The 27,099-nt window shown below is 41.0% G+C and overlaps 1 protein-coding gene across 6 annotated transcripts in view; it reads left to right on the top strand.

Moving 5' to 3' along the window:
• The window catches only part of PIEZO2 (piezo type mechanosensitive ion channel component 2), a 537,727-nt gene that overhangs the window by 362,528 nt on the left and 148,100 nt on the right, over window positions 1–27,099 (top strand). For 5 of the 6 annotated variants that reach the window (XM_019490413.2, XM_019490411.2, XM_059724250.1 and 2 more), the window contains 9 exons: window positions 1,816–1,947; window positions 5,835–5,873; window positions 7,116–7,254; window positions 7,768–7,907; window positions 11,783–12,019; window positions 18,902–19,028; window positions 21,504–21,727; window positions 23,337–23,485; window positions 24,593–24,766. In XM_019490413.2, coding sequence (XP_019345958.2) covers window positions 1,816–1,947; window positions 5,835–5,873; window positions 7,116–7,254; window positions 7,768–7,907; window positions 11,783–12,019; window positions 18,902–19,028; window positions 21,504–21,727; window positions 23,337–23,485; window positions 24,593–24,766 — 1,361 coding nt within the window. Of the gene's footprint in view, window positions 1–1,815; window positions 1,948–3,427; window positions 3,433–5,834; window positions 5,874–7,115; window positions 7,255–7,767; window positions 7,908–11,782; window positions 12,020–18,901; window positions 19,029–21,503; window positions 21,728–23,336; window positions 23,486–24,592; window positions 24,767–27,099 lie in introns of those variants that run through there. The other variant, XM_059724252.1, reaches the window with a different exon arrangement.

The following is a 27,099-nucleotide window of genomic DNA, read 5'->3' as shown; positions in this document are numbered from 1 at the left end:
CCCACCACTCTCCCAGCCCTGTCAATGGCTGCCCTGCCCAGCCCCAGCCTCCAGGCACTTTAAAAAAAAAAAAAAAGCCCCACAATTACTGGCTGCTGTCAGGTGTGTGTATGGAGGGGGAATCCCCACTGACTCCCACTTCCCCACACTGCATGGGGGGCTGAGTGCCATGAGCTTCCATTCCCCGCCACTCTTCCAGCCCCGTCAATGGTTGCCCCACCTGGCCCCAGCTCCCAGGTCTTCTAAAAAAGAAAAAAGAAAAAGCCCCACACTCACCAGCTGCTGCAGCAGCCATTTGAGCTTCTGGGGGCTCATGGCAGAGCCCCCCATTCAGCGTGGGGCTGGTGGGGGGGCAGTGGGGATTGCCCTTCCTTCTGGCAGGAACCAGTGAGTGCGGGACTTTTTTTTTTTTAAAGAGCTGGGACACTGGGGCCAGGTGGGGCAGCCATTGATGGGGCCGAGAGAGTGGGCAGGGGAAGGGACCATGTGGCAGAGTCCTCCATGCAGCACAGGGCAGTGGGGGGTGGGGTGGACCCCGGGGATTGCCTCCCACCAGTGAGTGCAGGGCTTTTTTTTTTTTTTTTTTTAAAGAGCTGGGATGCTCTTTAAAAAGAGCTGGGGCTGGGCAGGGCAGCCATTGATGGGGCTGGGAGAGTGGGCAGGGAATGGGGCTTGTTTGATTCGGAGATTTGGCCAATTCAGTGGCGGCCAAATCTCCAAATCAGATTTGGCTGAATCGATTTGTGACAGTGATTCAAATCACCAAATTGAATCACTGTCTCCCAAATCGGCCGACTCCAAATCTGAAGTGAATACTAGCCGCTTCGCACAAACCTAATGAGCAGCATCATCACCTTCTTCCAGGACTGGGCATTCTGTGGAATTCCTTGCACCCTTCCATGTGCAGAGGGAGAACAGGGTGAGGTAAGGGGCTGCAAGGGGAAGAAGTTGTAGAGGCAAAGGTCAAGGGGGCCACCTCGCCCCCACCTTAGATTTATTTTCCCTGCTGTAGCATTGGGAAGGGGACAAATTCAAGGCAAACCTCCAATAATTAGATTCTATAACTGGAAAATTATAGCACATTTATCAGTTTTCCATACATGGGATCTAGTTACTGGGGGGTCATCTTATGTTCAGGATTGTCTTATATTTTAATAAATACTGTATTAACAGATGGGGAATTGAAATAAATTTCCCCATGGGCATATTATTATATCATAATTGTACATTCTGTATACCTCTCCTGAACTTCTGGTTCTGGCCATCATCAGAGACAAAATGCTAGTAGTGTAGATGTACCTTGTCTGATCCAGTATGGCACTTACTGTTATTAGGAACTGGGTTAGTCTCTCCTCTTTAAATACTTATTGAATATGCTTAGAAAATATATTTTTTCATTCAGTTCCTTTGCCAGTTAATTTAGCAATGTGATACTGTCCGCACATTCAGACAGTCAAACAGCAGAGATCAATTGATTTTATTTTCAGCAAATCTAGCTTTAAATTGTTTATATATCTGTATTATAGTTTATGGCTTGGTTTATTCCATAAGATAGAAGGTAAAAGGTTATTTACTTTTGGTCTCCTGTAAAAAACATCTTGATATTAATGGGTATAGCAATTATAGTTCGCTCATCAATTTCTGAAAAGGGTCCTCCTCATAAAACCACTTCATCAAAGCTACAGTACGTTAAACGCTCAGAGATATTTCAAGACATATTTTTTAAAGGAATAAGAGCATCTAGTTACCTTAGTGTTCATCTTGGAAAATTATCACTTAGGAATCATTATTAACTATGTCATTTACATTGCTTAGGAGACAGATGATGAAGAGAAATCTGATAACAGGGAAGAAGACAAGGAACCAGCCTGCAGCTCAGCTCCAATGGAAGCGAAGAGAAGACGCAGTTTGTGGTATGCGAGTCACTACCCAACTGATGAGAGAAAAGTAAGAGCTGGGAGAACAGGTTCCCTATATCAAACATATTTCAAATGCACAGCTCATTCTGTTGTTAACTTTGTAATTAATGTCTGGATTGGGGGAGCAATGAGCTCTAGTTTCCAAATAAAAATGTGTATGTGATGAGCAGATAAGACTAAGAATGGGGTGGAGCAAAAATATTGTTATTCTCTAACATTCAGTAGAAGCAGTATGTCCGTGGGCCAGGCTGGGAAGATCAATCCCTCCCAGCCTCCCCCATTCCAGGATAAATAAGGCGGCCCAGTATAAGAAAGAGCTGCACAAGTTGTATACCTCAGAAAGTCCACAGCTCATCAACTTGAGGGGATTCCCATTGGCTAGCTGCAGCCAGATTTTGGGTCCAGAAGTGTTTACGTTGAGCCTTATAGTAACATACTCAAATTCCAAGAGTACTACATGGACATCATGGCCGTGTATAGACGAAATGAGGGGCATGTGTGCACGACACTTTAAAGTTGGCTAAATGCTTTTGCACTGCTTTAATGGTGTCGGTGTTTGCTCATGTCAGTGGTGTATTGTGCATTAATCACAGCTGCTGTAGCAAATTTGGTGGCGTAACACACCTTAAATGACTTGGGGAGCAGCAAACTAAAATTCCTCTGCTGTCCCTACAGCTGTGCAGCAAAGCACTGGGCTCCATGCATCTCAGGCTGTGCAGGAAACCCTGCTGGCAGCCTGGTAGCAGCCTGGGAAGGCAGGCTCCGCCCAAGAAAAGCAGCAATGCTGATCTTTTTTTTCCCCCCTGGAGCCTGCCTGCCTGCCTGAGCTGCATGGGGACCCAGTGCTTCCTTCTGTGGCTGTGGTGCCCCCTGGGACCACCTGAGCCAGGTGCCTGCAGGCGGGTGCTACCTGGAGAGGGACAGCACTGCCACAGAGGGAAGTACCAGTTCCCCCTCTTCCCCCGCAGCCCAGGGACCGTTCTGCCCGCCAGCAGCTTGCCTCCCTTCCCCGCCGCCGGAGAGGCGGGTAAATGTGTGTGAGTGTGTGCATGACACGGGTTTAAAGAGCCCTAAATTGAAGCAGTTTTTAAAAAGTCACCACTTCAATTTAGGGCCCCCATTTCGTCTACGCACACCCCATAATAATAAATAAACATTGCTTACAGCTCTGAACTATATCCACTATAGCAGCAAACACATTTCTGTATTTCTATGTCTAATAATTTCAATGGAAACTTTAATACTTCTATATCTTTGCCTGGCTATTATAGAAAAGCCAACAGAAGACATATGTTTGAAGTCTTCCCAGCTTCATATTATGTAAGCTGGAAAGCTGGTAACTCAAACAACTAACAAAAAGTCAGTTATCAGATAGGATACATTATTTCTTATGAATTGAATGCCTTCAGACAAATGCTGTCAGATTTTCAGAGCTCCAGTGTGTATGTAACAAATTTACAATATAAAACAATTGCAGCAGACAGACTTTCTAAAGTGAAGGCATGAGAGAAAATGTTTTCAGCGGAAAATGTAAAGAGTCATAGGATTAGTGGAATGAAGAGATGGCATAAGCCTGCTTCAAATGGCAGAAGCTTCAGAGAAGGTGGCTCTGAAATGAATGACTGTAAGATTTTAATAATAAGCAGATGAGGCTTGTATGAAAAGAGGGACAGGAACAAAGAAAGTAAAGAAGAAGGACCAGATCAACAGGAGAGTCACAAACAAGTCTGTGTAGGAGTTGTTCACAAGGAAAGCAGTATTGAACCAAATCCTGAAATGGCATCTCATGGAGGTGGTGTCAGAAGAGGGCAGCACTCTGTGCACGCTGGATTTTAGGCCCACATGAGAAAGATATGGAGAATGAAGATGCAGTCATCTAACAGAGGAGTTGAAGGCATGAATGGGGGGTTCAGCAGAGAGGGAGGTGAGGCAGTGCAATGCAAGCAGTCAGAGATAGGGACATTTACAGACATGGGAAGAGCAGGAGACATCAAAGTTGAGTATAAATACAAGACTATGAACCCTAAAAGCAGGTGAAAGATCTAGGTAGAGAGGAGAGCTAGATTAGAGTTACACACTAAGATAAACATCTTCCTCAAGAGGAGCTGATGATTTTTTACATACATAATTTTTGTCAGGTGGTCCTGTCATCATTATTAGAAAATGGATAAGAAACACCTACAGTGGTTCTATACAAAGTTTCACTTAGACCAAGGGAGCTCAAACCCCAGCCTGCAGGCCACATCTGGCCCATGGCACCATCAAGTTCCACATGGATCCAAAAACTGGCAGCAACAGTGTGGTAGCATTAGCTGCTAGTCTCCTGCTGCCAAATTTGTGGACCTGTGGGGAGCCCTGAAAGCTGGATAGTAGACCCCTGTATGCTACACTGGGTGCGTGGGACAAAGCAGAAGTGGCACAGGACCTGATCCAGGTGTACAGGGCTGGGCAGAGGCAGCATGGGGCCCAATATGGGCACATAGGAGCCATTGGAGGTGGCCAATGGTCCAATCTCAAAGTGCATGGGCTGGCTGAAGGCAGTGCAGGGGTCATCCTGGCAGTGTGGGCCTCAGCAGAGGCAGCATGAAGCCAAGTGAAGACAGCATGGAGCCCAATCTGGCAGCACAGGGCCCACCAGAGGCAGCACAGGGCCCGATCCAGTAGGGGGGCAGACAGTATGGAGGTAGAATGGGGGCCAGTCCAGTAGCATGGGGCTGAGGGGAGTGGTATGGAGCCCAATTCAGCAGCATGAAACCCAGTCTGGCAACACTGGCCAAGCAGAGGCAGCTCAGGGTGCAGTCCTGGCATGTGGGACCACATCTGGCCTGCAGACTGGTCCCACACCAATCCTCCAGCCTGTGGAACCAAGAGGTTGAGCACCGCTGACTTACAGTGAAAAATCTAAGGCAGTAAAATGTGGCTGATATGATAGTATCATTTTGCTTAACACAATCTTGTCATGTGCTATAGCAAGAGCCCATTCCTGCCATCTTTATTTAAGAGGGCAGATTTGATGAAAAAAAAAGATTGGCAAATGGGGCCTTAAAGGTTACATATGTTTTTATGGCTTACACCTCATTATAGATCTGATTATAATAAACACATATGTATGTATGACTGCATGTGGTACTGATTACCTATACAGGAATATCTTTACTTGCTCAATAGAAAATCGTTTGTAAACCACATGTAATGTAAGTGTAAACCGCATGTCGTGGGCTCATTTGGCAAGTAGAAAATTGCCCGACATGTGGAGTGAGTAGTTAATTCTTCTAGCCCATCTCAGCTGCTGTCAGTGCTGTCCTGCTAACAGCCTTTAGGTTGAATAGGTCCTGTCCATTTCAAGACTTCTGTTAGAAGCAAAGCACTTTGAATAACAATGTAAGAAGCCTTAATCAGGTAAAAGCACCCAAGACTGAGCATATGTCCTGCGTAACAATGCAATGATCATTAGTAAAATGAAAAAAGCTGAGAGCAAGCTGTTCTGCGTGAACTAGCAGGTATGTTTATATTGCCTTAGACTGTGACTGTAGCACTGAAACCAAGGGGATTTAGTGAATAACTAGTTCCATTTGCATGAATTATGTGGCTGCACACCTCACCTGCAGCTTTGTAACTGGTTTATACTGTACTGAAGTAGGTGATGTGGTGGTACAGGAGGTTGAGTATGAGTGTGTTTTAGGATACTGTAGTAACTGCACAGTCAGATTTGGAATGATGATACAGTACAATAGATATCATTTCATTGATCATAATGTACAATTCTGTTGGCCTCTTAAAAAATTCTTATTGATACATTCAAAACAAATCTGAGAGGATCAGAAAATCTGCATGTGTATATTAAATCTGTTAAACATATTAATGCTTGAGCTATGCTGCTTCATTAATATTCTGTCCTTGCATTGCTTTTTGCAGCTTCTGTCAATGACCCAAGACGAATACAAGCCATCAGATGTTAGTATACTATCAGTTTTTGCAATTTATTTTTATTAACATAAATGACTTAAAAATGGATTCCATTGATGGTAGACAAATGTACTGAAACTATTAAAAGGTTCTGTTCTTTTGATTAACGTATCATTTACACTACAGTCTTGCTTATTCAAACCTCCATACTACCTAAAATGAGACCATGTTCCGTTACCTATTACTTAAATAAGAAATTCCTTGATGTATTTAAACTTACTAATTCACAACAGAATGACCAACATTGCACTAACTAGTAAAGGATCTTCCCTATTTCATTGCATTTTAAGCAGAGCATTCAACTCTTCTTTTTAAGAAGCTACCTTAAAACTTGGTACAACTCAGGTGTTGCGTATTTTAAGTGTGTGCACAGTGGCCCTGTTGGAATGACTTACGCTATACTTGAATTGTAATTTGTAATGATAGAAAGTCTGAATCTCTATTGAAACAAACATTACAGGAAGGAAAATTCAGTTAGTGCTAGTGAGTGGCATAAGCAATGGACAATAAAAAGCCAAAAAATGCGTTTTACTAATGGTAATGAACACAGACCATCCTAATAATTTTAAAATGCAGATCAATTATACCTTTCATTTTCATAGCTTTTGAACTCACAGCAGTGATATGGGGATTTAAGTAATGTTTGTAAAAATTAAAAAAGAGAGATAAACTTGTGATGTAATGGGATGTACTATATAAAAGTGAAAATTGTTGTTACAGGTCTGTTAAAGAAAATTTAAAGTCAATGTCAATTTATTAGCTTAAAATGGTTTTCCAAAAATTGTTCTTGGAACTGTCATAGAGCTGAAAGGAACCCCTGTACAGATTCAGGATTCAGGATTTCTACAATTAACATATGGATAATTATTGTCATGTTCCATAGTAAGACTCCAACCTTGCAAGGCTTCCTATTTTTTTTAAGATGTAGGCTTCATTAAGTAAGGTATTGATAGAAAGAAACCTTTGACTAGCCTATAACTTGTGTTACAAGCCTCTCTGTTATCTAAAACAGGATCTTATTCCCCATCACCTAATTACACTGAGGATTCCCTTGATTCTCCAAAATTTTGTTTATTTAAACTTGCTAATTATTTGCCAGAAGAAACAAGAAATTGCATATTCAACTTCTTTAATATATTAAGAACAGTACTAGAAGAAGCATGGTAATAGGTATACAGCTCTCAGAAGCTTTTGTAAAAGGAATGCCTTTCTCCAATCCTCACCTGGCAGGTCTTGCTGGTAACAGTGAATGGAACTCCTGTAGATTATCACACTATTCACCCCACACTTCCCATGGAGAACGGACCAGCCAAAGCCGATATGTACTCAACACCACAATATAAATGGGAACCATCAGATGATATGTCAGGTAGTAAAAGCTAATTTGGGAATTAACCTGTGCTTACTCTTTACTCTCTTATTACATTAATTGCTCGTATACTTTTTGCTAAGTTGCTTTTCATATTGAAAGATAAGAAACTGCTTCCAAAGCAATGACTCCCAAATGACTTGCACATCCCCTGAATCATACCATAGGCACACACACAGTTTCCAAAATACTGTCCCCATGTTTATCCATCAGCACTTTTATTAAAAAGCCTTACCTTACTTTGGATGAATTCTGCATATGTAGATTTTTTTCTGTGACTCACATCATTGTCGTGCTACCAAAATTACTGACATTGACCTGGATGAGTACTATGGCAGTAGCACAACATTCTGTCACGTGGCGTTCCCTAATGAGTTCAGTGTACTGAAATAAAATTGGTTAGATACTTCACGGCTTACTTATCTTGAGCAAGGACTCCAGGTCTGGATGTGTGTTTCAACCATTGTTTTTAGACTTGTATGAATTGCAATGTACAATTTTTTTTCTACTTAGAAAAGAAAGAGGAGGAGGAAGAAGAGGAGGGGGAAGAATTTATTGAGGAAGAAAAAGAAAATGCAAAAGTCCATGCCATGGTTTCTGTATTCCATTTCATCATGAAGCAAAGTTACATTTGTGCTCTGATTGCAATGATGGTAGGTATTTGACGAGAATAACTGAGTTGTGAAGGTACATAAAGTCCAATTATAGAGATTGGCCAAGTCTAGAAATTAACTTCTGCTATGAAATGCAAAAATGTAGAACTCTTGGTTCAGGGATGATAACGTTTAATACAAGCATTTAATAAAAGGTATCGTCTCTGAACCAAGAGTTCTAGATTTTTGCATTTCTTTTTGTCTCAGACCACCACAGCTACCAAATACATCCCTTCTGTTATGAGTAAGGTCCTCTTCTAAGTGTTTTACTGAGGGGCAGTTTTTCAGTGGCATTTTCTTTAAAGATTGTAAAATCTTGACTTGATATCTGAACCCATTGGGTGCAATTATGTGCAAAGTTATTCTCCAGTCCTACAACATAGTCATGATAGGGCAGAAGACAGGGTTTTAGGTGCAAGGGCTCCATGATTGGATTGGGATCATAGTATGTGCTTGTAGGTCAGAAAACTCCCTGGTTCTCAGGTTTTGGTATTGGTTGATATTCACATTTTTACTCAATTTGGACATTTTATGCAGGAGTAAAGTCATGTGGTAAACATAAACGTGGCTTCTAGTGTATGCATCCAATTTAAACTCTTTTTTTAAATCAAGTTATAAATACTGATTGAAAAATATCTAAAAGACAATATAACTTTGTGCTAACATTTTGAAATGATACCACCTGCAGCTTTGGAAAAAAATCCACTTTGTGCAAATACCTTTAGTTTGTACTGTAGCAAGTTCTTAACATGGTAATTACTTCTCCATCTACATTTACAGTGCAGGCTCTGGCTTTACTATTTTGAAAAATATTCAACTGGATTTCAATTTCCTATGAAGTTTCTTGGCCCAATTTTGTATTAAAACTAACAGAAACAAATTATAGATTCATAGATTCATAGATGTTAGGGTCGGAAGGGACCTCAATAGATCATCAAGTCCGACCCCCTGCATAAGCAGGAAAGAGTGCTGGGTCTAGATGACCCCAGCTAGATACTCGTCTAACCTCCTCTTGAAGACCCCCAGGGTAGGGGAGAGCACCACCTCCCTTGGGACCCCGTTCCAGACCTTGGCCACTCGAACTGTGAAGAAGTTCTTCCTAATGTCCAGTCTAAATCTGCTCTCTACTAGCTTGTGGCCATTGTTTCTTGTAACCCCCGGGGGCGCCTTGGTGAATAAATCCTCACCAATTCCCTTCTGTGCCCCCATGATGAACTTATAGGCAGCCACAAGGTCGCCTCTCAACCTTCTCTTGCGGAGGCTGAAAAGGTCCAGTTTCTCTAGTCTCTCCTCGTAGGGCTTGGTCTGCAGGCCCTTGACCATACGAGTTGCCCTTCGCTGTACCCTCTCCAGGTTATCTGCATCCTTCTTGAAGTGTGGCTCCCAGAATTGCACGCAGTACTCCAACTGCCGTCTGACCAACGCCCTATAGAGGGAAGTATCACCTCCCTGGACCTATTTGTCATGCATCTGCTGATGCACGATAAAGTGCCATTGGCTTTTCTGATGGCTTCGTCACACTGCCGGCTCATGTTCATCTTGGAGTCCACTAGAACTCCAAGATCCCTTTCCACCTCTGTGCCACCCAGCAGGTCATTCCCTAGGCTGTAGGTGTGCTGGACATATTTCCTCCCTAGGTGCAGCACTTTGCATTTCTCCTTGTTGAACTGCATCCTGTTGTTTTCTGCCCACTTGGCCAACCTACCCAGGTCTGCCTGCAGCTGTTCCCTGCCCTCCGGCGTGTCCACTTCTCCCCATAGCTTTGTGTCATCTGCAAACTTGGACAGAGTACATTTCACTCCCACATCCAAGTCGCTGATGAAGACATTAAAGAGTATCGGTCCAAGGACCGAACCCTGCGGGACCCCACTGCCCACACCCTTCCAGGTCGAGACCGACCCATCTACCACGACTCTTTGGGTGCGACCCTCTAGCCAATTCGCCACCCACCGGACTGTGCAGTCATCCACATCACAGCCTCTTAACTTGTTCACCAGTATGGGGTGGGATACCGTATCAAAGGCCTTCCTGAAGTCTAAGTATACGACATCCACCCCTCCTCCTGTGTCCAGGCATTTCGTAACCTGGTCATAGAAAGAGACTAGGTTGGTCAGGCATGATCTGCCCGCCACAAACCCATGCTGGTTTCCCCTCAGCATAATTTGTCCTGCCGGGCTCTCACAAATGTGAGCCTTGATAATTTTTTCAAATACTTTACCAAGGATGGAGGTGAGACTGACCGGCCTATAGTTGCCCGGGTCCTCCTTCCTCCCCTTATTAGTTTGACTCCTTTTTGTTTCAAGGGAGTAAAATAAAAATAATCTGTTTATGGTTTAAGACTTTTATTTGCTGTCCTCTGTAGGAAAAGTCTCTGGTAATAAACTAAACATAACAGACTGCAAATCTGGATCTGATTTGGTACTTTTTGAGATGTTAGTAAGTAGTCACTTTCATAGTGCCACAAAATTCTGGGTTTTGTTTTCCAGTATCTGTTAAACATATTGTCTAATTATTTTAAAATTCAATTCAGAATTTAAATCTATCAGTGTAAAAAATGGAGCTAAATATTACTTTTCAGAGTCTTGCATTGAGACGTCAACTCTGAAGAGATAACGTCACTTAATACCCTATGTTAAGGGTCCTGGGCTAAATTCATTTCTGGTGTAAGTCCCACTTACACTATAGCCAAATTTGGCCCATTACACCTGGTATTATTTCATATCTCAATGGAAGAATAATGTATCAGGGATTCCTGATGACACAAAAGGACATTATATCAGTTCAGGACAAGCCAAGTCTATGTGGTCCAACCTTAATTAAAATATTCACACATATTTATCTAATAATAATAATTCCTTGTTTGTAATAAAATGGAAATGAAACACTCTATTGAATAAGATACTTTGGAGTTACCCTGTATGTAGCTGAGATCTGAATCTAGCTGCAAATTAATAACATAATTTTACAAAGCCCTTTAAAAATGCAATGGCTTTCCCATATGACATAGTAGGGTGTTTTGTCCAGAGCAATTACAAGTAACTACTTGCTTAAGTCCTGTGAACTGAACAGCATATTTGAATATACTGCAGGAAACAATCATACTTTGGATAGGGTAAGTCAGATGAGTACTAAGGGTAGGCATACACTGTAAATAAAAATGTGATTATAATATTTTAGATAATATTATAATTCAGCTGGCACAGGTCACAGTACCAGTAGAAACATAGCAGCAAGCAAGGCCGGATTAATGCATAGGCAAACTAGGAAGATGCCTAGGGCCCTAAGTAAAGAAGGGGCCAAGTTGTGCTGATTTTACATATTACAATTGAGTGAAAAAGTAATATAAATATACAGAAGTAAGTAGGGGCCCATGAGTTTGTGTGCCTAGGGACCAGTGAAGGGTTAATCCAGCCCTGACAGCAAGGGACTTCAGCAAAACAGTATAAGCCTGTTGGGGGCTTTGTGGGCGCACACATATTGCTAGATCATGCCAAAGTCTTTTCCATCTGCATCTTCACTGCTATCGTTACATGGTCATGCCCTCAGTCTACTCCTTTGTCTATGAGTGAAATTGAAAAAAGTTCTACAGTTACCAATGAATTCTGGGAGACCTGAACTAATGGTTCCACTAAAGTACCAAGGTATAACATCTTACAAGGAAAGATTCAGTCTCAACTGAGATTTTCCTAGGAATACAACCAGTTATCCCAGGGATTTGCTATGGCTGGCCACTGCAATTCTGATTAACATAAATGGCAGTGTCACAACAATGAAAATATATTGTGAACAGTGTGTTGGGTAAAGAAGTGCTGTTAAGTTTAACTGGATGTATTGAATATGCAGGAAACATTTCTTTTTCTTTTTTCCTTCCTAAGGCTTGGAGTATCACATATCACAGCTGGTTGACTTTTGTGTTATTGATCTGGTCCTGTACACTTTGGATGATTCGTAATCGAAGGAAATATGCTATGATCAGTTCACCATTCATGGTTGTTTATGGAAATCTACTGTTAATGTTACAATATATCTGGAGTATTAATCTCCATAATCATGAGCTTCCAGAAATTGTAGACTTTTTAGTAAGGAAGGCACCTGGGGAACTAGCATCTAAGGTAGGTGTAATTGGTTTACAAAATATCTGTGATTTGTTAAAGGACTGGGCAAAGTGCAATAGTCATCAATAAAAATGTGCAGGTCTCTATAGAGAAGGGATCTTCACTAGAACGCATAATTTTGCAAGGCAGCAGGTCTACAGTATGGGGAAAATAGTTAAAAATAAAATGGCAGAATCTTCCTTTTTCTTTACAAGGCAAATACAAAAATGAACATTTCTGATAAATTCTTAGTGTGTCTAGAGGATGGTATAAATTGGTTCTCATCAGAGAGAAAATAGAAAGGGTGTTTGGCTTTATAATACATAAGCAATCATGAGACAGCTTTTATTTAATTAGAACTCTTTGTATATGTATATATGTCTTATGTCTTTTTGTCTTATCAATTGCATCGGTTTGTATAGGTGAAAACTCAGTGCCACATTTCTTTGCTATCCTCTTTTTCTGAATACAACAGACTTCCATAGAATGGTTCTTCCTCCTTTTTACCTTCTGGCATAGGCTACATTGTTGGCAGCATTTCTAGTGTGGCAGCATTTTTATCTTCATAGATTCATAGATTCATAGATGTTAGGGTCGGAAGAGACCTCAATAAATCATCAAGTCCGACCCCCTGCATAAGCAGGAAAGAGTGCTGGGTCTAGATGACCCCAGCTAGATGCTCACCTAACCTCCTCTTGAAGACCCCCAGGGTAGGGGAGAGCACCACCTCCCTTGGGAGCCCGTTCCAGACCCTGGCCACTTGAACTGTGAAGAAGTTCTTCCTAATGTCTAATCTAAATCTGCTCTCTGCTAGCTTGTGGCCATTATTTCTTGTAACCCCCGGGGGTGCCTTGGTGAATAAATACTCACAAATACCCTTCTGTGCCCCCGTGATGAACTTATAGGCGGCCACCAGGTCGCCTCTCAACCTTCTCTTGCGGAGGCTGAAAAGATCCAGTTTCTCTAGTCTCTCCTCGTAGGGCTTGGTCTGCAGGCCCTTAACCATATGAGTGGCCCTTCTCTGGACCCTCTCCAGGTTATCCGCATCCCTCTTGAATTGCGGCGCCCAGAATTGCACGCAGTAGTCCAACTGCGGTCTGACCAGCGCCCGATAGAGGGGAAGTATCACCTCCTTGGACCTATTCGTCATGCATCTGCTGATGCACGATAAAGTGCCATTGGCTTTTTTGATGGCTTCGTCACACTGCCGACTCATGTTCATCTTGGAGTCCACTAGGACTCCAAGATCCCTTTCCGCTTCTGAGCCACCAAGCAGGTCATTTCCTAGGCAGTAGGTATGCTGAACATTTTTCCTCCCTAGGTGCAGCACTTTGCATTTCTCCTTGTTGAATTGCATTCTGTTGTTTTCTGCCCACTTGTCCAACATGTCCAGATCTGCTTGCAGCTGTTCCCTGCCTTCCAGCATGTCCACTTCTCCCCATAGCTTTGTGTCATCTGCAAACTTGGACAGAGTACATTTCACTCCCTCGTCCAAGTCACTGATGAAGACATTAAAGAGTATTGGTCCAAGGACCGAACCCTGCGGGACCCCACTGCCCACACCCTTCCAGGTCGAAACCGACCCATCCACCATGACTCTGGGTGCGACCCTCCAGCCAATTCGCCACCCACCGGACTGTGTAGTCATCCAAGTCACAGCCTCTTAACTTGTTCACCAGTATGGGGTGGGATACCGTATCGAAGGCCTTCCTGAAGTCTAAGTATACGACATCCATCCCTCCTCCTGTGTCCAGGCGTTTCGTAACCTGGTCATAAAAAGAAACTAGATTGGTCAGGCACGATCTGCCTACCATGAACCCGTGCTGATTTCCCCTCAGCATAATTTGTCCTGCCGGGCTCTCACAAATGTGATCCTTGATAATTTTTTCAAAGACTGTGCCAAGGATGGAGGTGAGACTGACTGGCCTATAGTTGCCCGGGTCCTCCTTCCTCCCCTTTTTGAAAATGGGGACCACGTTGGCCCTTTTCCAGTCCTCCGGGACTTGGCCCGTGCACCACGAGCATTCAAATATTCCCACCAGTGGCTCTGCAATGATGTCGGCCAGTTCCTTCAGCACCCTCGGATGGAGCTCATCCGGGCCTGCCGACTTAAAGGCATCCAGTTCTTCCAAGTGACTCTGCACCATCTCAGGGTCTACGCATGGAAGTCTGGCACCTTGCTGCTGCCTCTCTACAACCCCAGTGAGAGACTTGTCGTGCCCCTCACTTAGGAACAGAGGCAAAGAACTCATTGAGGAGTTCAGCCTTGTCCCCCCTGTCTGTCACCAATTGTTTCTGCCCATTTAGCAGGGGTCCTATTCCTCCCTGGGCCTTCCTTTTACTCCCTATATATCTAAAAAACAATTTCTTGTTGTCTTTTACTTGGGTTGCCATCCTCAGCTCCATGGTAGCTTTGGCCTGTCTAACTGCCTCCCTGCAGGCACGAGCAGAGGAGGTATATTCATCTTTAGTGATCTCTCCCTGTTTCCACTTTTTACGTGCTCCCCTTTTGTCCCTTAGGCTGCCCTGGATTTCTCTGGTCAGCCAGGGAAGCCTCCTGGCCCCTTTCCCTCTTTTGCCTTGCTTGGGGATCGTCTTGCTTTGTGCCCGAAGGATCATTTCCTTAAGGCACAGCCACCCTTCTTGGGCTTCCATTTCTTCAAATCTCCTACTTTGACCAGTCAAATAAAGTTTGGTCAATTTACCGATCAAATATCGGTCAAAAATTGTAAAACAAATTGCCAACAGGTCCAAATTATACACAGAAAAAGCACACACTTTCTATTAAGAAATGTGTCAAAAACAATAAAAAAATAATATTTCTGTCTCAAAAACTACAAAATGTAGGGGTTTTCTGTTTGTTTTGGGGTTCTTTTGTAAAATCACTATAATCTTTGACTGGTCAAAAAATATGCAGTCAAGTGACTGGTCAATTGGTAATGATTTGGCCGGCTTGCCATCTGTAACTCTTACAACTCCAGACATGTCTCAAATCATTTATGAACATGTTAGCCAAGCTGTTCTGCATGGAGCCAATGGAATTCAAAACTGTAAATACAGCCTCCTGGTAAATCTATGGTCAAACTCCCTATTGATTTAAATATCCAGGGAGTTTGGCCCATACTCTATATGTTCAGCCCTTAGTAATTTTTTGCTTTTCAAATTATCCCCAACCACAAATAATCATTAGATAAATTTATTTTGTTCAGAATAATAATAATAATAATATTAATAATAATAATAATACCTTTTCAAAATGACTGTGAGAAGATTTCTAATTCAAGTATTCTCAGGAATATTTATTTGTGCATTTATCCATGATCTATTTGCTGTCCATAAACAATCTTATGAATAAAAAAGCACCTGGGCATTTGTCAACAATTGAATAAAAGGTGTTATAAAATTCAGTTAATCATTAGGTTTTATTCTTAAGTGCCTCTCTTGCTGTATTTGTACATCCATAATATGTCAGGTATGTCTCAACTTGAATTCCACAGTCTGTATCATGGGAGGGGTGGAAAAAGTAGATTATGCATCAAAGGTCAGCAGTTTTTTTTACTTGAGAAAATTAGCTGGAGTTCCTTTGTCTACATCAAAATACTTGAAAATTATGTTTCAGAAGAATAAATTAAGTAACTCTGGCCCTTGTTCAACAGAGTTCTTACCTAACTTTAAGCATGTAAGTTAGCTCACTGGAGCTACTACAACTACTCAAAAGCTTAAAATTAGGCACAAACATTGTTGAACTGAGCTTTAGGGTGTTTTTATACATACTCTGAGAATGTGTGTGGGGAGAGGGGGGAAGGGGGCACTTTAATTAGAGAGACTTGTCAACCGAGTTTTAGATAAAATGCCCCTGCCACCATTTTGAAGCATGAGAACACTGAAACACAAGATGCGGGAGGCTGCTGGAGCACATTAATTGCAAGGCTCCAGCAGACTCCAGCAGACTCAGTTAATCAAGGCTGCTCTGACGCACTGGTATTACACTGAATTGGAGTAACCTCCCTGCTTGTATCTGGTACCCAGAATATATCATTCTGGGTGCTGACAGATGTGCAGGTTCCTGCTTTAACTCATGGTATTTTGCTATTACCCTAACCGTGATTGCACTGACAGATTGACCATAGGGAACACAAGTTCCCTAAGGTTCTCCACTTTGGAGTACCTTCATCTGATCCCTCATTTGAGGGTTAATTTGTCATGCGATCATCCACTTTTAAAGTGCTCTGCAGATGTGCATGTGTCACAGCACAGCTGTAGAGTGTTTCAGGGGTCCAGTTGCACAAGAAATATAACTTCTGTCTGCACCCCCATGTCACAAATAAAATAATTTGCTAGTCTCACTTCCTGACAATTTTTCCAAACAAATTTTTTCACAATCTTGAAACCTTTACCAAATGCACTCCATTTGGCAAATTGTTAGGGACCTACTAAAATCGCAATTTTGCAGTTTTCATGGATACCATGATTTCAGGCAGGCTCCATAAAAAACCTCAAGCTGCACAAAAAAGCACAAGCTCCACACTGTTGGTGAGTTCCCTGGAAAAAAAAATTACCAAAAATAAAATGCTGGCTCCCTTTGGGGAACCAGCAGTCCTCCTGACCACTGTGGCAAGGGGAAGGACTACCAGGGCCCCTTGGCCAGTCAGAGGTATGGGGGGCCTGCTGCACTTGGCCCCAAAAATGGCTGCCAGCCTCGTGGTCTGCCCACAAAATTGGCTGGTAGCCACCTCAAGTTTGCTAGACCCCTACTGCTTCTCTTTAGTGGGGGAAAGTGAGTTCCTAATGGAAGCTGCTTTGTTGAGTACTCAAGGGGCATCTCACAGAGTGTGTATGTCTGGCACCATTTTCTTAGAGTTAAGTGAACCTTTCCATTGTGATGTCCCCTTATTTCTACTTGAAAAGATGCTGTATCTGTATTTCCTGCTTGGCAGTGCCCCTAGGCCAAACCCCTAGGTGCCCACCCAGACCCAGGAAGTACTAGTCACTGAGCTGGGGAGGCACAGGGGTTGGGGGAAAGGGCTCCCTGCGCACTCTCCGGCGGACCCAGAAGTGGACTGGAAGTGCTTCTGGTCCACTTCCAGGTCTGCTGCTGAGCACACTGGGGAGCCTTCCATGCTCCTGTGGGATGCTGCATGCAACCCAGCATCACAGCATTCACAGCCGAATCGGAGGATTCCAATTCGATTCGGAGAGATTAATGGGTCCTCTGATTCAATTTGGATTCAGAGGTTTGGCCACTGAATCGGGCCGAATTTCTGCCGAATCAAATCAGGGACCAAAGCTTTACGCAGCCCTAATAAAGAGGTGTTCTCTTTCTCTCCTCTAAAGATAGAAGGCAGGGCAGTTTCAATGTTTGTGAGAGAGTAAGTGGTCAAGAGATTCTGTTGGCTAATTTATACAGGTTTGTTTTTTTTTAAATCTCTCTCAAGGGAATGTAAGTGCCTTAGTATATTGCGAACTTGTTTGCAATACATGTTGATTAGCTGCATCATGGAATGTCTTGTTTAAATCTGTTATCAGGAAAGTGACGTTATCATGTATAAAGGACAATTTAATTGCACCTATAAAACTAAGGGAAGATGCCTGCCTGATTCATTAGACTAGATAAAATGCACCCTTTAGATTTAAATTGCAATTTAATGATGCAGTCAGTGGAAAAAGAGAATTGAACACTCCACAGTTTCCTCTGCACACATTGTTTTGTGGGCAAATGCAACTAGAAAAGACAGCTCAATCAGCACACTACAGATGTGTGCTGTATTGTGTTGAAAACTGCATAGCAGCAGCCACTGGCCTGTGGGAAGTCTCAGAGCTTCTGGGTATATTAATGTAGCTAAAGCAATTTACAGCATGAGAGGATCCTCCTTGTTGTGTTTACCTTGTGCATAAGGCCCTTGAAAGCAGCTGCTTGCCTGTGTGAAACCTCTCCTTGCCACCATCACTTAACTTTCCCATTAGATGAAAACCATTGGTGTCTGTTTTTCCCTGACATCATCAGCCTTGTCAGCAGCAGGGCTACAGTGCTGTTCCACTTCAGCTTTACAGTCATATGAATGTTATGTTCTTTTTATATCTCCTCTTTAATATATAAATCTTTTTTGCTTGATAAAGCAATGAAGTGAAGCATGCTTCTGCACCACTTGAAATCAATGGGAACAGTGCCTTCAGTGAATTTAGGATAAAGTCTCTCTCAGTATTAGACCTGTTGAACTTGGCAGCGTACAAAACACAGAAGTTTACTCTTTGTTAAAGGACTTAATTTATTTATAAGGTACCTTGTTGTTATATAATAATAAAGGTATCACCTCATAGTGCTAAAAACCTTCAAACATATTATCATCTCTACTCTAAAAAGAAGGTGCATTTAGTTGACTTTGCCTTCTATAATATACTCAGCAAAATATTTTATTCTATGAATATACTAAAAATAAAACTAATAAAACATCCCAATCTGTTGCACAGATTTCTACTCCTGGGGAGTGCTGAAAGTGACAAACACAAATAGATACTGCTCATATTGCTCAATGCACTACTGAAAAGGTGCTCAGCTACTAAAGTAACAAGGTTCGTGTGACAGGGAAATTAGAAGAGAATAAATTGGAGGCTGAAAAAACAAGCTACTAATAAAGGTTTCAGGATATAAAGTCAGTATTGTCCCACCCAAATGGATTGTACACTCATGTAAAATAAGATTGTTTTTAATACCATACATTGTCCAAATGACCTAGCTTCCAGGACCATGCACTTTGGCAATGGCTGTATTGTTGCTGTTTTTGTTCCATAGTGAAAATTAAGGCATGAAAGCAGTTTGAGAATATCTGTTACTATTAGCAGAATGTGGAATGCACAATTAGTCTGTGTCTCTTTTGTTTTTGTTTTGATTTTTGCTTGCAGATTCTTTTCACGATTACTTTCTGGCTACTGCTTAGGCAACACCTCACAGAGAAGAAAGCACTTCAGCTAAAAGAAGCATCTTTATCTGAGGTCAAAATTGGCAGTGATGAAGAAAATGAAGAGAAAGGTAAAGCCACATCTAATTTAACTAAGTCCTTCCAAAGGTGTTAGAGCCTATGGGTACCTTTCTTATTGCAAAAGTAATTAGCAGTTGCATCTGTTATTGATTGAACTAGATGTTGTTAAACCTTGCATAGCAGATCTCTTGAGTAATATAATAAAAGAGCTTACACCAAATAATACATATAGGGTGCAGATAGAAGTGATGATTTTCTCCTGTTCTGGCCACAGAAAGCAGTTTATAGCCGTGACAAAACACAAGTTCATGGCTGCAAGCAGCTTCAGAAATGGCTGATCGGGTGAAAATCTGACCCCTCATTGCATGAGGTATCAGATAAAGATGTTTCAAAATATAACGTCTTCTGTAACTTGTGTCTGCCAGCTCCCAGTCTGTCACTGTTTTCAGAATGGGAGGGGGGAAAGAGAGCAGAGGGAGTTCAGTCTGTGGGGTTTTTAGCCCTCCCCTGGAATCAGTAGTGAACTTCTGTTTGGTCTGGGGTAATGCTGTAACTCAGAACACTTTGCAGAAATTGTTCTGAGTTACAGCTGGGAGCTGCACTTCTGTCTGCACCCATTACGTTAAATAATACAACACTTTTTTTTTTTTTTACAATTCAACTTCAATAAATGGCATCTATTTAAAATAGGTGAATGAAATGACAGCTACAGCAAAACTTTCTAATAATAATAATAAGAAATAAAAAGACAAACAAAAAACTCTGTTAGCAGCATTTAAAAATAGAAGAATAGCTTACCTACAAAGAGTTGGTCAGTGGACCTGGAAAAATGACAAGATCACACTGGTATAATTTACATTGGTTTTGTCTGCCAATGTAAATTATACCAGGATCCATAGTGGGCAGATGTGTAGCTATCCTGGTCTAACTGAATGCAGTAGGTGGTTATTACAGTGCCTTACCACTAGGTAATAAGAAAATAAGCAGTAACTTGTTTTCTTTGTGCAAATGACAACCCCAGGATAGGGTGTGGGCATATGAATTATATACCAGCATAATTTATCCTGGTGTAGATTTGCTCCTTTTTCTTTCACAGTTAATTCTACACTGGATTGGGTGAGATCCATCTGTTCTTTTCTGCATTAGTTTATAGGTCAATTATAGCTGTGTAAATATGTCCTTTATCCATGCCCTGTGATTTCCATAGGAGCTGTACTTACAAAACAGCAGCTTTGGTCTTCTGATTTCAGTAAGGAGCAGTTTTTCTCTTGTTAAACTAATGCAAATGAAGTCAGAACTAGGCCTGGAAAAGATGTTAAGAGCCATGACTTTGCCAAGATAGGCCCTGGTACAGCTGTGCATGTGTGTGCGTGTGTGTGCATGCGCATGCATGGGCTATCACTATATTCCCAGCATAGTTAAATTAGGAACCAAGTATTCCCTTTTGTCTTCTCAACTAAATGGGGCAGTTGTAATTTGCTTTTTTCTATAGACTTAGTCACAGCAAGGGAAGAGGGGAAATGAAATATACAATTTCACATCTGGCTTCAGGGGCATAGCAGTACAGCTGCACACCTGGGTCAGTGCCAGCTCCTGTCATGCCACCGGCAGCCATGCAGTCAACCCTCATTGCAGCAATAGCTGCATTTTCATTTCTCCCCCCCTACACTCTCCACCCCCGACACCCCCCGCAGTTACGCTACTGCCTGCCTAGACCATATTTCTATGCTTTTTTAAAGGTTTGTTTGATTCACTTTAAACCAGAAGTTCACCTTTGAATATCAGCACTGTACTGTTTCAGTAGCATAACTGAAGGGAGGCAACTGCGGCATCAGCCTTTGAGCGGAGGAGAGGGCACACAAATAGCTGCAGCTACAGCGTTGGCTGACCACACTGCTGCCATTGGTAGTTGGCACAGCCCCCTTTATTACCAATATCCAGATCACTGAGTGACCATGTTACAGCTCTGTATTGTTTCTGTTTTTAGAGAAACCCAGTCTTCTCATGAGAACTTCATCCCTTGGTTGTTCTTTTTTCCAATTTAAAACATTTTCTTGCCTGGCAATATAAACATCACAATAGATTTTTTATTTATTTATTTTATTGTATGTTGTTTTTTACTATGGCCTTATACTTAACCCTCAGGCCTTGTTTCCCTGTATCTGAGGACTTACTGGGTGAAGTTGAGGGTAACTACAAGAAGCTGGTGTGACTTACTTATGCTTCAGCCTCCAGTCACAGTGGAGGTCAAAGCAGTTTACAGTATGGTGTGGATCTTACACCACTTGAGAATCATACGGAGTTTACTTCTGCTCTGTTATGTCTTCTCACACCCTTCTCCTGTTTTCTAAAATGACCCAGAAAAATCTCTTCTCCTCACTTGTAGGGAGCGGAAGGTGTAATTTTGGCACACATCTGAATGTACCCTTGCTATATCTTCTTTGTGCATGCTTCCCCTTTTCTGTGTATAAAACATACCATCAAAGTAGATAGAGAAGCATGCAATTTTATTTGTGTCTTTGTAGAAGAGGAATTGCAAGAAAGAGAAGTTCCAGAGGAAGAAGAGGAAGATGAAGATGATGAACAGGATATTATGAAAGTCCTGGGAAAGCTGGTGATGGCTATGTTCATTAAATACTGGATTTATGTCTGCGGGGGAATGTTCTTCTTTGTCAGCTTCGAAGGTAGAATTGTCATGTACAAAATCATCTACATGATGCTCTTCTTGTTCTGCGTGGTCCTATATCAGGTAAATGAGGCTAAATTGTGCCATTGATTATTTTGGTTCATGTCCTTTAACTTGGTGCAGAAGTTACTACATGGATAATTTAAATTCTGTATATTTCTTTTCTCATTAACTACAACACATTAGGGATAAGACCATTTGATGATTTTTTATGCTAGTAAGTCTCAATATGCTGAGGGGTTATAATAATAGAAAAGCTGTAAATGTTCTGAATTCATATGTAGTACCGAAAAGCACACAAACATTGGCATGCTTATTTGAGCTAGTACCCATATTCTGTGATAATGGGTGCTGTAATATTAAAAAAAATGTACTAATAAACTTTTTGAACCTCTTGATTCTGTAGAATTAATCATGAGAATTGGCCTTTCCCCTTTCCAGGCTTGGCTGGAACCAGGAAGAACAGACTTAAATAGGTATGCTGGAGGGTAGGGCTAGGATTCAGAATGACCTAGACAAATTGGAGGATTGGGCCAAAAGAAATTTCTTGAGATTCAACAAAGACAAGTACAAAGTCCTGCACTTAGGATGGAACAATCCCATGCACCGGTATAGGCTAGGGGCTGACAGGCTGGGCAGTAGCTCTGCAGAGATGGGTCTGCGGGTTACAGTGGACAATAAGCTGAATATGCACCAACAGCGTGCCCTTTTTGCCAAGAGGCTGCATTGGTAGGTGTGTTGCCAGTAGATCAAAGGAAGTGATTTATTCCCCTCTATTCAGCACTGGTGAGGCCACATCTGGAGTGCTGTGTTCAGTTTTGGGCCCACCACTGGAGAAAGGACGTGGATAAATTGGAGAGAGTCCAGTGGAGGGTGATGAAAATGGTTCAGGGGCTGGGGGACATGACTTATGAGGAGAGGCTGATGGGGCTGGGCTTATTTAGTCTAGAGAGAAGAATAAGAGGGGATTTAATAGCAGCCTTCAACAACATGAAGGGAAGTTTGAAAGAGGAGGGAGTTAAACAGTTCTCAGTGGTGGAAGATTACAGAACAAGGAGCAATGGTCTCAAGTCTCAGCCAGGGAACTTTAGGTTAGATATTAGGAAGAATTTTCTCACTAGGAAGGTAATAAAGTACTGGAACAGGTTACCAAGAAAGGTAGTGGAATCTCCATCCTTGGTGTTTTTTAAAATCTGGATAGACAAAGCCTTGTCTGTGATGATCTAGTTTGGGATGGTTCTGCTTTGAGCAGGGGGTTGGACTTGATGAGTTCCTGAGGTCCCTTCCAACCCTAATTTTCTATGATTCTATGATAATGGTTACTTACTCCTGTGACAGTGGTTCTTCAAGATGGCTTGTTCATATGGACTCCATAACCTGACACTTCTTGCCAGTAACTTGAGCCCTGTTCCCAATGATGGAACTGATTGCTGATGGAACTGATTTGTGTTTGGGAGTGTCCTACCCCTAAAGCCCTCCTTGGCAGCAAGAAGAACTTCAAAGGACATTTGATTTTCAAAAGATCTCAGACATCAAGAATTGAATCTATATGTGCAGCACATCTCAAAGAATCACAGTTACTACAGGGTAGATAACTTTCTTTAGGTTATAAAAAAGGGTTATATTTTCAAGTCTATCTGCTAGTGCAGCAATGAAATGTGTTTGCTCACAGGTGCACTATGAATGGTGGAGACGAATCCTGAAATATTTTTGGATGTCAGTGGTTGTTTATACTATGCTGGTACTTATTTTCATCTACACATACCAGTTTGAATCATTTGGTTCCTTGTGGAAGAACATGACAGGACTGGATGAAGATAAGTGAGTATTTTGAAGTTATCTGGATTCTGGGGGGCTAAAGAGATGGATGATTGATTGATTGATTGCAATTTCAAAGATAGATATAGTTTTGCTTTGCAATTTTTTATGGAAAAAAATGCAAATATTTCACCATATTTTGTAAACAGTTTGCAAACCTAAAGCCCACGATAAAAATGATGGTTGAAGGATCATTTGTACCCTTAGACCTCCTTCCTTCTTTTCGTTATTTTAATTGAAAAATGTCATGAAACATTCACTAGTTGTGACTGGTATTAGGCATTTTGTTGCTCTGTGAATCCCACATACACATACTTCTGCCCCTACCACATCACAGTCATTTATACAAATAAAAATCACCATGTTTTGCTGCTCCTCTTTCTTGGTTACCTTATATTGCCACTTCTTCTACAGGTAATTCCACCTGTGCTAGTGGCAGTCTCCAACCAAGTCCTTTTGCTTTACTCTAATCATCTCCACATAACACAAAATAAAGCCTACATTTTTTTTCTGTTAAAAGGACATTACAAATCATATTATCCTTTTTATTAGAGATCAAAGTCATAATTCTTTTAAAAAGTATGCTTGCAATTTGAAAAGATCAGATCATGTATCATACGGTTACCATAAGCCTTCTTAGAAATAACCTTAAGGACTGTACCAGGAAAAAAAATCTTCTGAAATACTAAATATGCCCCAAAGTTGCCACCTTATGTAGGATCCCAATGAAGTGTGTTTGAGAAGCAGAATTAATCTTTCATTGTTTTCCATCACCCTACAGTATTGTAATAACATGGTGGCTAGGCGCTAGATGAACTACTGCATTGGAAAAATAGAAATGAAATCCACAGTTTTTGTGATAATGGCAATGAATTTAGTTGCATGGTTGAATGAATCTCTCAGATCTTGAAGTAATAAAAATTCAAAATAAAGAGTGTAATTTCTATTTACATTGCAAAATTTTTTTTTCAGAAAAATGAAAGTACAAATATGTAGCAAGTATCTAAGCTTATTTTCTTTAGCAAGCCCTTGTGATGCTCACTCTCTCATGTGATAAGGAAGGAAATTACAAATCAAACAAATGACTTAATGCCTTGTTTTATTTTTCAGACTAGAAGATCTCGGTTTAAAAAGGTTTTCGGTAGCTATGCTATTCACACGAATCTTCATACCAACCTCCTTCCTATTAGTGTGTATATTACACCTTCACTACTTCCATGACCATTTTCTTCAGCTCACTGATTTAAAAGCTGTAACCAGTAAACAGGACAATACTATTTACAGGTAAATAAGCAAATAAATAAAGCTGTCATTTATTCAGAGCCCTGTTTTTGACTGTCCACTAATGCTTATTTTTCAAAAAATATTTTATCTTTTTAGGATTCAACTCATTTAAAAAAAAAAACAACAAAGAAAACAAGCAACTCCCCCACCCCAACCATACATATTTAAGTTTATACTTTACAGTATATTTTCAAAAGCAGCAGTGACACTTAAACATGTAACTTGCCTTGCCTGTCAATGGGAATAAAGTGCATATGTTCCCTGCGGGCCTTTTAAACACTCCTGGCAATAATGGGAATGCTTTCAAAGATTTTTATTGCCTCCGTTTTAAGTGTACCAGCTGAGATAGATTAAAGAAGCTGAACTCTCAGAAATTACTTAGCACCTTGATTTAGGTATCTCAGACATGAAATTAAAATTTCATTTCATTTAACTAGAAATGGGGACATCCAACATTACTGCTTGTTTCTGAAAATTTGACCTATAGCCTGGGCCAGCTTAATAGGCAATTAAGCAGGGTCAACAAAATAGACAGCAGAGTATTTTGGTGCTCTTAACTTCAGTCCCTAACCCCTCCATTTTTGGATGTTTAATGGAATGAGCTTTCAGTGTATTATATACCTAAAGCATTTTCTGCATAAAAGCCAATCTGTGCTGACACCATATGGCAAATGTGTAGGTAATTAAAAGGTGTTATACAATATTGTATAATTTTATAATATAATTAGATTCATACCACCATTTGTGTGGACATTCATTTGTAGAACATGACATGTTTTCAGTCTGACATTTTCATTCTCATGGACTTGGAAAGATAGCTCTATGCCATGAATGAATTACAGATTAAGGCCTGTTTACACCAGTAGAGAATGTTCTATAATTTTTTAATGATATGACATACAGGAATGTCTTTGGTTATTGGAATCAGATATGTAGTATACAGATATTTTTATCTCAGTGTAAAACATATGTACAGTATGATGCAAGGGTGTTATGTTCCTGTTCAGCATTGCTTTTGGAATAAACTCTACTTCTCCAAAATGATTTAACAAGTTCATAATCTTGTATTCTAAATAGACTATAAAAAAATACCAATAAAATTTTAACAGTATTTTCTTTATTTGCTTTTCCAAATGTCTGTCTTCTTCATTCCTTTTTTATCTTAATTAATGGCAGTTAAGTAGGAAATCACATGGTAAACTCGGGGCTCTCTTGAGATTATTTATGCATGAATTTTTGTGTCCTGCTGTTGTTTTGTGTTTCTCTGAATTTCCCCAAACTTTGAGATCATACACTAGAACATGTGCCTGTCAAAGGGCTGAATCTAAGAAGAGGGCTTAAGAATTACCATTTGGGGGAAATTCCACAATAGTTGGTAACTACACAAGTTTTACTGAATACTAAGCACTTTTCTCTGTGTTTGTCAACAGCAGCAGCTTTCACGTGCATATAGTGAGTTTCAAGGACATAGTATGAGAGAAATGCCTGAAGTAGTCCCACTTTTGATGATGTGCTCATGCTGCAGTATTTGCTTCCTATGAAACTACTGTCTTCACACCCTGTGTTGTTGTTACCAAGGCATATATACAAGTGCAACATTCATAGAGTGTTGTAGGTCTTCAAAGGGAGGCAGAAATAAAATCAATGCACTTGTGCAAAGCATGAAGCTAGTGGCATGAGTTAACACAAAGTGATACCAAGGTCTTGTTGAAAATGAAAAAAATCAAAATTAGGGAGTACTACAATCAGAAAAAGTACACAAAACAGTGTACTTGGTGTGTGGATTTTCATCTGGAGTAAATGAAAATATTCTTATGCAGGGTATAAGTGTCATTGTGGTTAGGGTGTTGATAATAGCAATTTTAGTAGCTATGGCTAGGTTTTTATGACTGATTTATTAAACTAGTAAGGGAAGCATATTTTGTTATATTATCATTTTAAATCTAGTTATGGAACTGGACTGTAAGCATCTGTCATTGTAATTGAGTCTTAGGGAAATCAGTGGAATGATTTGAAGAGTAAGGCACAACTGAGCTAGTTAATAGGTCTGTGTGAAGCTTCCTCCCTGATTCGATTTGGTAGAGATTTGGCCCGATTCGGTGGCTGAATCTCTGAATCCAAATCGAATTAGAGGACCCTTTAATCTCTTCAAATCGAATCAGAACCCTCCGAATCGATTCAGAGTGATTTGGAAAGATTTCGAGATTCAGACATAGAAACAGCTTTAAATATTTTTTGTAAATACCTATAGGTAGCCGGCGCTTGTGAGTACTGCAGTGCTGGGGTGCATAAAACGTCCCACAGGAGTGTGGGGGGCTCCCCAGTGCACTTGG

Source organism: Alligator mississippiensis, chromosome 3, assembly GCF_030867095.1.
Source record: "Alligator mississippiensis isolate rAllMis1 chromosome 3, rAllMis1, whole genome shotgun sequence".
Lineage (NCBI taxonomy): Eukaryota > Metazoa > Chordata > Crocodylia > Alligatoridae > Alligator > Alligator mississippiensis.
The sequence above is the reverse complement of the archived record's forward strand: the minus strand, read 5'-3'. Positions and strand labels throughout refer to the sequence as shown.